Below are 13,638 nucleotides of genomic sequence, written 5' to 3'. Positions count from 1 at the left end.
ATGATGAAAAACCTGCAGCCTTCTGCACACTGTGGGCCTTTAACTCCAACTCCCACCTCGCCGGCTTTTTCCACACTCCTATAATTGCTATTTCACTCCAGCTGGTGGGTGGGGGGAGCGGGAGGAGGGGCGAACTACACACCCGAGCGCACACTACCACGACGCAAATTGACGAGTGCCGCTGTGAGTTCATTTGGCTCGTGGCGTAATTGGCGGCGTTACGTAAAAAAAAAAGCAAAAAAAAAAAAAAAAAGCACAATCAATTCCTAATGTGCCGGTTCGGCGGCATCCACCACACGTGACAGCTCGCTCGATACATGACAAGACGTTTAATGGGGTTCCGTGGGGCCACGCGCCGCAGAGGTGCATGATGGGAAAGCAGCACACATAAAAAAAAAAAAAAAAAAAAAAAAAAACAAGGGATGCCTGAAGGAACCAGGAAACGAGTCAATCGGGAGTGCTCAGACTAAATTGGCAGGGACGAATGGGAGGACGCCGGCGAAGGAGCATTCGTGGTGACTGGGCGATCGAGAGCTTTACTGGTAAATAAAGAAGTTCGTTAAAGTCTTACGACAGACTAGCGCACACATGCGGCGTTTGTGGGTTACAAAAACAGATTCCATCTAGGATGGAAAGAACAGACACGTTCTCTACCGTCGCCATCACAATGCTCTCTTTTGTCACTTGAATTTCAACGGCGATTTCTTCCCGACACACGACGCTCGAGTGACTTCACGCGGGGGAACACGGGACGTGAACTTTAGCCCCGCCGACGGCTTCATTGTGGCGCCTCCTCGTCTTCGTGGTCCTCTTGCTGGCTTTTCTGCTGTTGGGTTAGAAATAGTTGTTTTATTTACTCAACAACGATAAACAACAAGCACAACATAAAACAACTCGGACATTTTTTCAAATGCACATTATCGTATCTGGGGATGTTGACGAAATGACGACAACAGCATGTGCAAGTTTTTTTTACCCATGTTTCATGATGACAAATGATTTAATTATGCCGAAAAAAACGCAACTTTTTTTCACACGCTTTCAACCCTGGGGCTTATGCGGTGATGCGGCTAATTTGTGCATTTTTTCTAATGGCCTCAGGGGGCACTCTAGCGGAAAACGCAACAGTGAGAACCGGTGGAATATATGTGCCGAGGTAGTGACTTTTACCGGTATGTTTTGTTTTAACCGGCTCTGTTAGTGCTCCACTAGTGTTAGCGTGTTGCTGCTGCGTCTCAGTGATTTTTACCTGTATGTTTTTTTTAACCGGCCCTGTCAGCGCTTTGCTAGTGTTAGTGGTGTGCTAGCGTGTTGCTGCCGCGTCTTTGTGATTTTTACCGGTATGTTTTTATTAAACCGGCCCTATTAGTGCCGCGCTAGCGTGTTTCTGCTGTGTTACTGCCACATCTCAGTGATTTAGGTAAGGTTTTTTTTTAACCGACTCTATTAGCGCTGTGCTGCTGTATAGCTACTGTGTAATTGGCGTGGCTGTTTTTTTTTTTTTACTTATGTTTTTTTTAACCCTGTTGTTGCTACCGTGTTGTTGCTATGTTAAGCTAAGCCATGTTAGCACTGTGCTAGCGTGTTGCTGCTGTGTTATTGTCGCGTCTCAGCGAATTTTACCAGTATGTTTTTTTTTAAACCGGCCCTATTAGTGCCGCGCTAGCGTGTTTCTGCTGTGTTACTGCCACATCTCAGTGATTTAGATGTTTTTTTTTTTTTACCGACTCTATTAGTGCTGTGCTGCCGTGTAGCTACTGTGTAATTGCCGCGGCTGTTTTTTTTTTTTTTTTACCGGTATGTATTTTTAACCCTGTTGTTGCTACCGTGTTGTTGCTGTGTAAAGCTAAGCTAAGGTATTAAAACTTTGAAAACTCTTTCTGTGTACCGTCTTTCTTTGTAAATATCCCGTGTTTCAATGTGAACACTTGCAGCTTTTACACAGGTGCGGCTAATGTATGTACCAAATGGTATTTCCCTTACAAATGTACTGGGTGAGGCTGATAATCCGGTGTGCTCTATAGGCCGGAAATTACGGTAGTAGTCCTTCTTTGGCGTGTATGAATTGTGGGTGCACAGTTTAAAAAAATTAAAGAAGTGATGGGATGTTTTTTTTTCCCACTTTTGATAAATCCACTCACCAACTTGAGGAAATCCATTAGCTTGTAAGCGTCCTCCCCAGTGGAAAGGTCCACAAAGTCACGTGGGATTCGGTAGCTCAAGCAGGGACTGGGCTGCACCGTCACCTCGCTGGTGGTGTAGCGGAAAGCCGGGCCGTCCTGAAGCACAAGTCAGTCGTTTTTTTTTTTTTTTATGGCGATCGCTCGTTGGGATCGGGGGTACGGGAATTCCTGGCTCACCTGCTGCTGGGTGATTTCCCCGCTGCATGTCAGCTCCTCCCAGCTGAACAAAAGTGAGTCGGTGACCTCGCCGAATGGGTTCAGATCAATGAGCCACACCCTCCCCTTGCAAAGGCCATACAATAAATGTGCGAAAAAGAAAATCAACACAAGTCTTTTTATGTCTTACCTTATCACCAATAACCTTCTGCTTACCTGGCTATCTCTGTAGACATCCAACACAACTGTAAAACAGACAAACGTGATGTTAATTGAAAATTTTGTAACCTGAATTTTTCGTGATTAAGAGACATTTGTAAGTAGAGGTACCACTGTATATACTTACAGTCCTCATCCAGGAACTTATACTGGACGTGTTGGCTGAAGAATTGTTGGATGGCATGAACGATGGACTCCTCCTGCTTCAAGATGTGCGGATAATACTGAGTGTAGTCTCTTTGGCTAATTGCTGGCAACAGACACGGAAAGAAAGACAAACTCAAGGCGACGCAATATTAAAAACATTGTCATAAACGCGCTAATGATTAAATAAAATTATTTGGGATTTGATTGGATTCAAAATCAAACAACTGAATGTTCCATGTCAAACATTAATTTCTGGTTTTAACTTCTGAAACATAAAATTATAAACAAAGGGAAATTACATGATATGGAGGAGGGAGAAATTGGTCTATTATTACATTTTCATTGGAAAAAAAGGAAGATGTATATTTACGCTTACATAAGTATAATACTGTAAGAGGAAGCAACTTGTGTGATAATCGGCCTTACCAATCAATTTATTTTCCTTCACAAAGCAACGAAACTCGCCGCCGGGGATGAGCTCGCTCCACTTTCTTAGGACCAGCTGAGCAGAGAGTATAGTTTTCATTTAATCACCAAAATTTACACTACTTTATTTCAATTACATTCCTACTTTTTTTTTAAAAAAAAAAACCTCATAATTGATGTTGGGATCAGGGGAATCCTGGTCATTGCAGTGAAGGAATCTGCACACAAATGAGAATGATTTTTTTTTTTAAATAGTTGGAGTCCATAAAACATGTATTTAAAAGTTAAAGGTGGTGTATTAATGACTTACGGCTCTGTGAGGTCATGGGTGATGAAGTCGGAGCTTTTGAAGAGGAGAAATATTTCGCTTAGATTCTGACACTGAAGGGAGCTGTTCAGCGCAATCCAGTTAGCGTCCTAAAAATAAACACACAATATTACAATTGACAGTCATTCATGCATTGAAAAAAAAAATGCTATTATGTCTTTTATCAGATTGTTTCGCTTTCTTTTTACCCTCGGAGAGCTCCAGTTGAGTTTGGGAAAAACACGACCACCCAGAGCATTTACCGCCTCCAGCACTTTGGCGGTAAATTCTGGGAACTCGGGAGCCTGGTGGAGACATGCGCGGGGATCATGTTGTGCAGAAATGTACCACAAAAGAGGCCATCTCTATTTTCCATCATAAAAATGTATTCGAAATCAGGGGTTAATTGCTTACTGTGACCGTGGTGGTTGTTTCATCATCTGACCACTAGAGGGAAAGAAGAAAAGTATGACAAAACTCCTGGATCAAAACATCACAAATCCAGACACAAAACCTTTTAATAGGGCTTAAAACAAAAAAAAGAAAAATCCGTGGGATCAGACATGAGTAAATATAGCAAGCAAATCACTAAGTTTTCAACACGTACTATTCAAAAATTAATTGTAGTTATTATTCCCATTTTGATTTTAATGCCCATTTCCATTACCTGAATGTCTTCCTCAGCATCCGAGTCGTTGATGTGTGTCCCCTGTGCAATGTGATCACTTGTGCGAGGGAGGAAATAATTCAAATATAAGACACCTTATAATAATAAATAAAATTTTAAAAAAACAAGTCTGCTTGGTTGCTTTTTGCGTTTGTGTGGGGCTACATACCTCCCAGAGACTACCAGTGTCCCATCGTCCAGTAAATATTCTATTACATTCTGAGGCAGGGGAAGAATCAGACTACAAAATAAATATGAGATTAGGAACAAAACAGAATAATAGCGTGGATTAACACTGGAAAATGGCAGCAATATAAAATTCCATTGACTTGTCACAACACGAAAAATTGAGATATATGGAACAGACAATTGGCTATGGTCAGCTGCAAGGATAATACAAATAAGGGCATTTGCACATAAATAAAGGGCTTGTTACCTTTTAATGGTATGTTGCTTAAAAATCGGATACCAGACGGAAAATTGACAGTGTACAACTTGCTCCTTCTTCATGCTGCAACTTCCCGTAGCGAAAATGTCCGTCAGTAATTGTCTTCCGAACACTTCATGAGTACCCTTTTTTCATTTCCTATAGTAGATTAAAAATAAATCCCATTTATATCAAAGTTAAACCCACCAGATGTTATTTCTATGGACCATTTGAGACTTTAAAAAAAAACATGGTGCAAAAAAATACCTAACTGCAATTGCAACGGTCGGTTGTTTTGAACCGTAACGGGGAGTGATTTTAGTGAGGAACGTCGCGTCAGAGACGTTCATCTCGAAAGATGCCCCTTATATCGTATTCAGTCCAATTCATGATAATGTGCTGACTTAACGGTCATTATTTGTACGGTAGAACCACAAGATTTCGATCAATTAATTGACTATAGCTGTTAGGGATGTGGAAAAAAATAGTTTCTAAACGGTTCAAAGGTTTACTGTACTCATGCAGGAAAACAATCTTCTAAAAGAACGTCTCTGGTATCAAGCTCCTCTTCAATACATCATTCCATATCAATCGTGCTTTTTATTTTTTAGTCCGACCCCGGGAAACAAATTAACGATTTGAACATTACACATTCCACCATTTGTGAAAAAAAAAAAAAACAACAACTATTTGATCTGACTGGAGCCTCGTTTGGGATTCGGATGACGTCGACCGGTACCCGGAAGTACTAACAGAGTGAGCGCTCACAACTACGTCATTCTCTTCAGTCACCCTCGGGCTCGGTTTCACGTGAGTCAAGTTATCACATTTCCCAATTCACATGACTGTTTAAAGTTCGAAATTGACACGCCGGAAACTTATTTCGCTGCCTACAGTTACTGGACATAATTATAGTTCCGCAAAATATGTTTACTTGATCTTTTAAGTCTTCAGGTCATTGAACAGCTCCTGCACAGAAAGGTCCGAAATCTGAATCAAAATGGTGGTTTAAATTGTTCATTTTTTCAGAAAATACAATGAACCACACGGACGATTCCAAGGAGACGACAGTGCCACACGTCGTGAAGGAAGAGGTGGGATTTAGGAACTTTCTAAAAGTATTAAAATTACTTCACACGAACTGCAAATGAGCATTCACGTCGCGTGTCTGGGTCACATCTGCAGATAAAAAACATGCATTGCTGGCCCGATTAAGAGTTGAAACGGCGGGGTGTAAACGCACTTGCGTTTTGGATCGGAAAACACGGGGGTGAAAATGTCTTTTGTGTGAAAGCTCCTGGCGTCAGGGAGATGGGTGAAGCTGGAGAAGACCACCTACTTGGATCCTGCCGGCACCACCAGGCACGTTTCTATTGTTTCCTTGCATGACATAAAACAAAACAAAACAAAAAAAAGAAACACGCCATCATGGATATTTTCATGTTTTAGTCACTATCTATTCGTCCACCAGGATCTGGGAGACAGTGAAGAGGACAACTCGGCAAAACAACACAAATGCAGATGGTAAGTTTGACTCCTGCTTAGGTCACCTTGGAAGGGATTCATAAACATTATCTTTTAGTATTACTGCTGGCACCCAGCTTCCAACATGAAACAAAATAATATTTATGGCAAATTATTAAAGCTGTTTGTAAAACAACTAACCTAGTGGGAATTCGCTGTGCCCTCAGGCGTTGGCATCATCGCGCTGCTGAAGAGGACGCTGCACAAAGACTGCGTGGTGATGGTCAAGCAGTTTCGTCCTCCGATGGGATGCTTCACGCTGGAGTTTCCCGCAGGTTGGCAACCTCGGACTGCGTTCTGATTTCGCTAATGATAAACAAAAGTATCCAAAAATGATTCAATGTTTGACGATAAATGCCACAGTCTGGACACACTATATTAAAATCACCGGGGGTATTTTTAATGCTGTCAAATGTGACGACAGGTTACAACAGGTAGGTCTGTCAGAAGAATTTAAGGTGGAGGTGGGACTGCATCAGGGATCCCCCCTGAGCCCCTTCCTGTTTGGGGTAGTAATGGATAAGCTGACAGATGACGTTAGACGGGATTTCCCTTGGACCACGATGTTCGCAGGCGATATCGTGACAAGCAGGGAGCAGGCAGAGTAACAATTAGAAAGATGGAGGCACGCACTGGAAAGGAGAGGAAGATTAGTCGAAGTAAAACAGAATATATGTGCGTGAAAGGAGAGAGAAGCTGGTCAGGAAGTGAAGAAAAGAGTCCAAGCGGGGTGGAAAAGTTGGCGGAAGGTGTCTGGTGTTCTATGTAACAGAAGATTGTACAACTCCACACGGCTGGAAAGGGCTACGGAGAAATTGCCTAGCATCTTGAAGCCAAATGATGAATTCCATCCCAAGAACACCATCCCTACTGTGAAGCATGGGGGAGGGGGGGGGGGTTGGCATCATGCTTTGGGGGTGTTTTCCTGCACATGGGAAAGGACGACAGCACTATATTAAGGGCGATGGAGGGCAAAGTCTATAAAACAGTGGCGAGGCCGGCCATGATGTACGGATTAGAAACGGATGCTCTGAAGAAAAAAACGGGAAGCTGAAATGAAGATGTTGAGGTTTTCGCTCGGAGTGAGCAGGTTGGATAGGATTAGAAATGAGCTCATTAGAGGGACAGCCAAAGTTGGATGTTTTGGAGACAAGGTGGGAGAGAGCAGACTTCCATGGTTTGGAGATGTTCAGAGGCCAGAGAGTGAGTATATTTGTAGAAGGGTGCTGAGGATGGAGCTGCCAGGCGAAAGAGCGAGAGGAAGACCAAAGAGAAGGTTTATGGATGTTGTGAGGGAGGACATGAGGACTGCGGGTGTTAGAAAGGAAGATGGGGAAAAAGATGACACGCTGTGGCGACCGCTAATCGGGACAAGCCCAAAGAAGAAGAAGAAATGTGACATCAGGTTGCTCGAACAGTATTATGGAGATTGCGCGTTTCTTTGCTCAGGCTTGATCGATGAGGGTGAGAGCGCCGAGACGGCCGCACTGAGGGAGCTGAAGGAAGAGACGGGCTACAAAGGCGAAGTCGTCGGCGTGACGCCAGGTGTTGTCTCGCATTCACACGCTTTGGTGCGCTTGGAGGTCTGCAAATACATTCTGCGCTCTGGAAATTTTAAAGATTTTTTTTTTTCTTTTTTTTTTCGGGTTTTAACGCAAGTGACCTGTCTGGACCCCGGCCTGTCCAACTGCACCACCCAGATCGTCACGGTCAACATCAACGGTGACGCGATGGAAAATATCAACCCGACGCAGCAGCTGGGTGAGAGGGCGGGAAATCTTTTGTTTCCTTTGTCGGGTCGCTTCAGGAAAAATACCGGCATGTGACACTTAGACTGTGGCGCACGTGATCTCAGCGCTGTCCAAGTCCAAAGTCAGTCGAGACGAAACGGCATGAACTTTAAAGCTTTTTCTAAAATTTGACTTTGTTAGCTATAAATGGTGGCACGGTGGAGCAGTTCTGAAGTCCCGGGTTCAATCCCGGACCCCGCATGTGTGGAGTTTGCATGTTCTCCCCGTGCCTGCGTGGGTTTTCTCCGGGCACTCCGGTTTCCTCCCACAACCCCCCAAAACATGCAACATTAATTGGACACTCTAAACTGCCCGTAGGTGTGATTGTGAGTGCGACTGTTGTTTCTCTCGATGTGCCCTGCGATTGGCTGGCGACCAGTTGAGGGTGTACCCCACCTCCTGCCCGTTGACAGCTGGGATAGGCTCCAAGCACTCCCCGTGACCCTCGTGAGGATAAATGGCTAAGAAAATGGATGGATGGATAGCTATAAATCAGCTGAATGTTACATTTATGAGGATATGACGCAAAACTTCTGACAATTTAACTATTCTCTTGTGTTTCTTTCCAGGTGATGGAGGTAAGCCGAGCCTATTATGGAAAAAATAATCATAATCCTCCGACTGAATAAATAATAAAACTACCCTCTTTTTTTCAGAATTTGTGGAAGTCATCCTTTTACCTCTTGATGAATTCCAGTCGAAAATAGATGGTAAGATTTTTATTTATTTTTTTTTTTTTGTTCAAAACGGTCCCTGTCAAGTCGCTCCTCATAGATCACAGATGTCAAACTCAAGGCCTGGGGGCCAGATCTGGCCCGCCGCATGATCTTATGTGGCCTGCCGAGGCAAATTATGAGTATGAACTTCCATGATTTTTGTACCAAAATATCAAATTGTCATATCACAAATGATCACATTGAGATATTGCAAGCATTATTGTGTACCCAAGCATCAGCAATATTTCAAAAACACAAACCTTGATTTCTAATTCCAAGACGAGCTCATACATTTCATGTGTAAATATGATGAGGCGAAAGATTTTCATGGTCGTAACGGCCCTCTGAGGGAAACCCTAACTACGATGTGGCCCGCGACAAAAATGAGTTTCAGACCTCTGTCGTAGATTCACCTTTTTGGGGTGGATACCTATCCTGAGTAACTAATGTAAAAGTACTGCTTTGCCGCCATCTTGTAGCCTCTTGCTGGAAGAAGCTACATTGGAGTGATTTCAAGAAGTTCAAATAGTGCTTTGCTATGAGTGTTTCATTTTGCAGAACTGCTGAAGAAAGATAAAATCACGGTGGATGCCAAGGTTTACATTTTCGCCATGGGGATGGTCCAGGCTTTTTTCAAACCGAGGGAGCTGCCTGTGCTGAAGCAGTGAAAACTGAGAAGCGGATTTAGTATTTCACGGGACCGAATTCTTCAGACCATTTTTTAACTTTTTGACTTGATGATGTGCAACTCTCCAAAGTGACATTCCAAGTCCCGCCCCCCCAAAAAAAGCCCATGCAGCTATTTGTTTGGATTTCACATCTCACGTCTGCGAATGTTTACGCCATGTCTAATTTCACGTAATAGTCACATCCGTAGGAAGTGTGGTCAAGATCATATCTTTCCGATTTTTACAACATTCTATTAAATACATTCTTAAACATGTGCTAACGTATTGTTACTAACGTCAAACACTGTTGACACTTCATTGGCGACGGCCTCTCGAAGGTTCGTTTGCGTGGCTTTTTGTTTTTAATCACGAATGCTGAATGTTTTTATGGTTGCAATCATGTTACTTCATCTATTAATATGTCCATGTCACGGAGGTTTCTCGATCAACTTCACGATAACATGCAAAGGTCAAAAATTTACTGGTAAACCAATCAATGCTGTTCTGTTTTTTCCCGACCGTGATGCTGTTCTTAACCCAGGGACTAAAATTTGCTGAGCATTTCATAAATGTGCTACTACCTGTCATCTTGTGTCAGTCTTCTTTCAAATCAGACCACACGTTTATGCACAATTTTACTGTATTGTTAATCATAAAAATAAGGGTTACTTTGTCGAACCTTTGCCAATGTTCACCCCCTCCACTAATATAGTAACTACAGAGTTTTGAATTCATTCAAAAACAAGTGAAAGAGGCATTGGATTAAAATATATGAAAAAAGGTGAACAGTCAATCGTCATCCCAAATTCCACATTTTTGTTTTAGGGTCGATAAAGCAGGGGTGTGCAAATATTGTACTCAAGGGAAACTTTTTTTTAATTTTTTTTTTTAAATGAACAGACGAGCCATATAATTCTTAAATCAGTTGGAAAAAAACACATTATTATTATTTTATATTAACTGTTTAATTAAATTGTAACAAACATTTAATTAATCATTTTTTTTCTATTATTTTAGCCTTTTTATTTGCAGTCAATACCTCAACTATTTAATAGCTAAATACAATATACTATACATGTAACTTGTAATTTGTTTTATGGTTCATAAAACAGGGTTGGGCAAATTATTGTACTCAAGAGAGACTTTTTTTCCATCTTTTTTTTTTAATGAACAGATGAGCCGTATTTTTCTTAAATCAGTTGAAATAAAAAAATACTTTAAATATTTATAATTAAATTGTAACACATTTGATTCATATTTTTTTTACAATTACTTTACGATTTTTATTTGCAGTCAATATCTCAATTATTTAATAGCTAAATACAGTATACTATACTACATAGTTTTATATTCATTCAAAAACAAGTGAAAGGCATTGGATTAAAAAAACATCTAAAAGGTGAATTGTCAATTGTCATCCCAAATTCCACATTTATGTTTTATGGTCCATAAAGCAGGGGTGGGCAAATTATTGTACTTAAGGGAGACTTTTTTTTTTAATGAACAAGTGAGCAATATCATTCTTAAATCAGTTGAAAAAAAAAAAACAAAATATTTATAATTAAATTGTAACAAGTATATTCAAGAGTTGTTTTTTTTCTTTTAAATGAACAGACGAGCCATATCATTCTTAAATCAGTTGAAATAAAAAAAAACACTATAATGAAATTGTAACAAATACATACGACTAATTATTTTTTCCATTTTACCCTTTTTATTTGCAGTCAATACCTCAATTATTTAATAGCTGAATACAGTTTACTATACATGTAATAAATTGAATTTTCACCAACTGTTGAATAGAAAATTAATACACACTTGATATTTATTGTATTATTGACGATAAATCAATTAAATTCTAATCAATTTTTTTGCAATCAACTGCTCCCTTCTGCAGTGATGGCTTCTCTCCACATGGTGGCAACAAAGCACCTTATGTACTTCAAAACTGAAGGCGCTTCCGCAGACGTCACTTCCTCCAAAACAACGCTTTCTTCGAAAAGGCTCCAACAGGCGTTTCTTTCAAATTATGATTCATATACGACCTCACAAACTGAGGCGACTTGTTACTGATTTGCATTATGAATGCCTGCATACATTTAATCGATTAACTCATACTGGTTCTTAAATTACTGTACAAGCTAATTGCAATTAAGGATGGAGGTAGCTGTAAAAGGTATGTACAGAAATTGAATTTTTCAACTCGGCCTGCGGTTGCGATTTTAGTTTGCTGTTCATTTGATTTTCATAATTAATTTTGTTGGTGTTTTTTTTTTTTTTTTTAAGGGCGGGCAAAGAGGAAGCATTTGAATGTAGACGACCTGGAAAAAAGCAAAGCAGGCCTCGAAGCTCTCATTAACCCCCAAAACATCAATAGAAGCTGGAGAAATTCTCACAATTTAAAGCCAAGGACAACTATGAAGAGACGGAAATGTGGGAATTACATTACATTTACACCTTTCTTACATAATCTCGAGTGCTGCGATCCAGGCACATGTAAAGAAAAGCAATATGGATTTGGTTACATTTGCCTCGATTATTGTGGCGGGCCTGATTCTAATTTGTTCTAACATTTAATCTTCAAATTTCATGACAGCATTACTCACCCCCACGTGCACAAATGGGCTTCATGGAGAGCGCGCAGCCGAAGACGAGGTCAGTTCGGATGATGAGGATTTGTTGCCGGCGGGCCTCGAGGAGCCTGAAAACAAGGACATCGATTACTTCGAAGGCATAACGGCCGAGATGTTTGAAGAAGACTTCGATGGCTCTCACGAGACGGTGCACGAAGAGCCGGAGGTGGAGGCTCTGCCCGACGCCACCTACGGGCTCTTGGGCAGCAGCGAAGAGCTGCTGGTGCCTTGCGGCCACATCGACGACCTCCCGGAGGAGGTGCTGAGGCGGGTCCTCGGCCTCCTTCCTGCCCGAGACATGTACAGGAGCGCCGGACTCGTGTGCCATCGCTGGCGCGGCATAATTGAGGACGCCAAGGTAAAACGTGCCGCGAAGGCTTTGATCTGGGTTGGAAAAAGCGGGGTGGGGAGGCCAAAAGTTGACTTACAAATACATTTTTTAAACAGAGTTTTGTTTCAATAACGCCTTTTTCTTTTTATACATCCCTCCCTTTAATCCGTACATTTAAAAAGTGTGGAGGCTAATTACTTTTGGCCCACCATAAAGATGCTCGTTCCCTTTTTTGCAGTTCATGCCGTTCAAGAAAAGGTACTATCGCTTTCTGATGAACGAGGGGGCTACGTCGAATGAGGTCTACTCCGCGGCGCTCCAGGGCGGCATCACAAACCCGGAAGAATCCGAGCACAGCGTCCGAAACCTTGTCATGTAGGTTTTTGGCGGTCGAGCGCCGTTCGTTGGTCTGGCCCGCTTTCCAAACTGTGATTCTTTTGCTCGAGGACAGCGCGATGGCAAACCACAAGTTCGGCGAGAGGGTGAATCCGACGGAGGTTCTGGAGCGTTTGAAGAAACATCGCTTTTTCCCTCACGCCGAGGCCTCCATCAGATTGTACATCCGCAATGTTCCCCGGTGCCACAATCTAGAAATTGAGGTTTAGCCCCCCCCCCCCCCCACACACACACACACACACACACTCCCCTCACCCCGACAATTTACCCCCGTCGCACGGTATGTGAAAGAGTTAACGATAACACTCGTTCCCACGTCCGAAGGGGCCCAACCCGTTTGCGGCCATGGCGGTGATCCTCCTCCTCAGTGAGCGCATCGACGACGTCCTGGCTTTGGTGACCTTGCTGAGCGGCTGCATGTTGTACGGCGCCGTCACCGAGTACCTGAACCACGTGGCCACGCTGCTGCTCGCGGCCAGGAGGCGAAACGTGAAGATCAGCGAGAGGTGAGGCGTCCTGCCAGTGCCGTTTATCTTGGCTATCCCACCCCCCACCAGCCCTCCTTTAACCCTTTTTTGGGGGGCTTTGCAGGTTGCATTACAACATCTACTACGTTCTTCATCTGAGGGATAATGGCCCATTTTCCGTTAGTTCCTCAGAAAACAGGTGAGACGATCAGCTTACAGTTCGGCATGTTCGTCCCATTTATTTCCTGCCAGAGCTGACACTTACAGTGGAGAAAATAAGTATTTGAACACCCTGCTATAGTGCAAGTTCTCCCACTTAGACATCATGAAGGGGTCTGAAATTTGCATATCCACTGTGAGAGAGATAACCTAAAAAGAAAAATCCAGAAATCACAATGTATGATTTTTTTAAAACAATTTATTTGTGCGATACAGCTGCGAATGAGTATTTGAACACCTGAGAAAACCAATGTTAACCCAGTCATGGGCAGAGTGGCAATTTTTTTGCCTTATTGAGATAAAAGTCTCCCAACAAACCCCAATCAAGGAAATACTTCTTTTTCATGTATGGTTTAGTTATA

General features: G+C 42.3%; 3 protein-coding genes and 1 long non-coding RNA gene across 7 annotated transcripts in view; 2 read left to right on the top strand and 2 right to left on the bottom strand.

The window, feature by feature from the left end:
- Positions 1-309: 309 nt before the first annotated feature.
- On the bottom strand, positions 310-4,691 carry cdc123 (cell division cycle 123 homolog (S. cerevisiae)). Its single transcript, XM_061806742.1, has 13 exons — positions 4,542-4,691; positions 4,275-4,346; positions 4,106-4,163; positions 3,853-3,885; positions 3,648-3,743; positions 3,442-3,548; positions 3,298-3,349; positions 3,132-3,207; positions 2,686-2,808; positions 2,556-2,584; positions 2,361-2,465; positions 2,142-2,279; positions 310-826 (listed from the first exon to the last, which is right to left on the bottom strand). The coding sequence occupies exons 1-13, from the start codon at positions 4,613-4,615 to the stop codon at positions 779-781; spliced, it is 1,011 nt and encodes a 336-aa protein (XP_061662726.1). The 5' UTR covers positions 4,616-4,691; the 3' UTR covers positions 310-778.
- nudt5 (nudix (nucleoside diphosphate linked moiety X)-type motif 5) lies at positions 4,670-9,817 on the top strand. Its single transcript, XM_061806752.1, has 10 exons — positions 4,670-5,342; positions 5,562-5,626; positions 5,827-5,894; positions 6,004-6,056; positions 6,224-6,331; positions 7,506-7,601; positions 7,716-7,817; positions 8,416-8,424; positions 8,503-8,556; positions 9,121-9,817. The coding sequence occupies exons 2-10, from the start codon at positions 5,570-5,572 to the stop codon at positions 9,228-9,230; spliced, it is 657 nt and encodes a 218-aa protein (XP_061662736.1). The 5' UTR covers positions 4,670-5,342; positions 5,562-5,569; the 3' UTR covers positions 9,231-9,817.
- LOC133493415 (uncharacterized) lies at positions 5,777-12,533 on the bottom strand. The gene is made up of 5 exons (XR_009792975.1): positions 12,393-12,533; positions 12,006-12,247; positions 11,837-11,931; positions 6,198-6,362; positions 5,777-5,912 (listed from the first exon to the last, which is right to left on the bottom strand). It is a non-coding gene; the product is annotated as an uncharacterized LOC133493415 (long non-coding RNA).
- The window catches only part of fbxo18 (F-box DNA helicase 1), a 13,184-nt gene continuing 10,715 nt past the window's right edge, over positions 11,170-13,638 (top strand). Inside the window, exons 1-7 of one of the 4 annotated variants that reach the window (XM_061806733.1) lie at positions 11,170-11,406; positions 11,517-11,726; positions 11,827-12,221; positions 12,433-12,569; positions 12,646-12,793; positions 12,915-13,096; positions 13,182-13,256. In XM_061806733.1, coding sequence (XP_061662717.1) covers positions 11,388-11,406; positions 11,517-11,726; positions 11,827-12,221; positions 12,433-12,569; positions 12,646-12,793; positions 12,915-13,096; positions 13,182-13,256 — 1,166 coding nt within the window. In that variant the 5' untranslated portion in view covers positions 11,170-11,387. The remainder of the gene's footprint in view (positions 11,407-11,516; positions 11,727-11,826; positions 12,222-12,432; positions 12,570-12,645; positions 12,794-12,914; positions 13,097-13,181; positions 13,257-13,638) is intronic. The other 3 variants (XM_061806732.1, XM_061806735.1, XM_061806734.1) reach the window with 3 other exon arrangements.

Source organism: Syngnathoides biaculeatus, chromosome 20 (genome assembly GCF_019802595.1).
Source record: "Syngnathoides biaculeatus isolate LvHL_M chromosome 20, ASM1980259v1, whole genome shotgun sequence".
NCBI classification, from domain to species: Eukaryota; Metazoa; Chordata; class Actinopteri; order Syngnathiformes; family Syngnathidae; genus Syngnathoides; species Syngnathoides biaculeatus.
The sequence above is the reverse complement of the archived record's forward strand: the minus strand, read 5'-3'. Positions and strand labels throughout refer to the sequence as shown.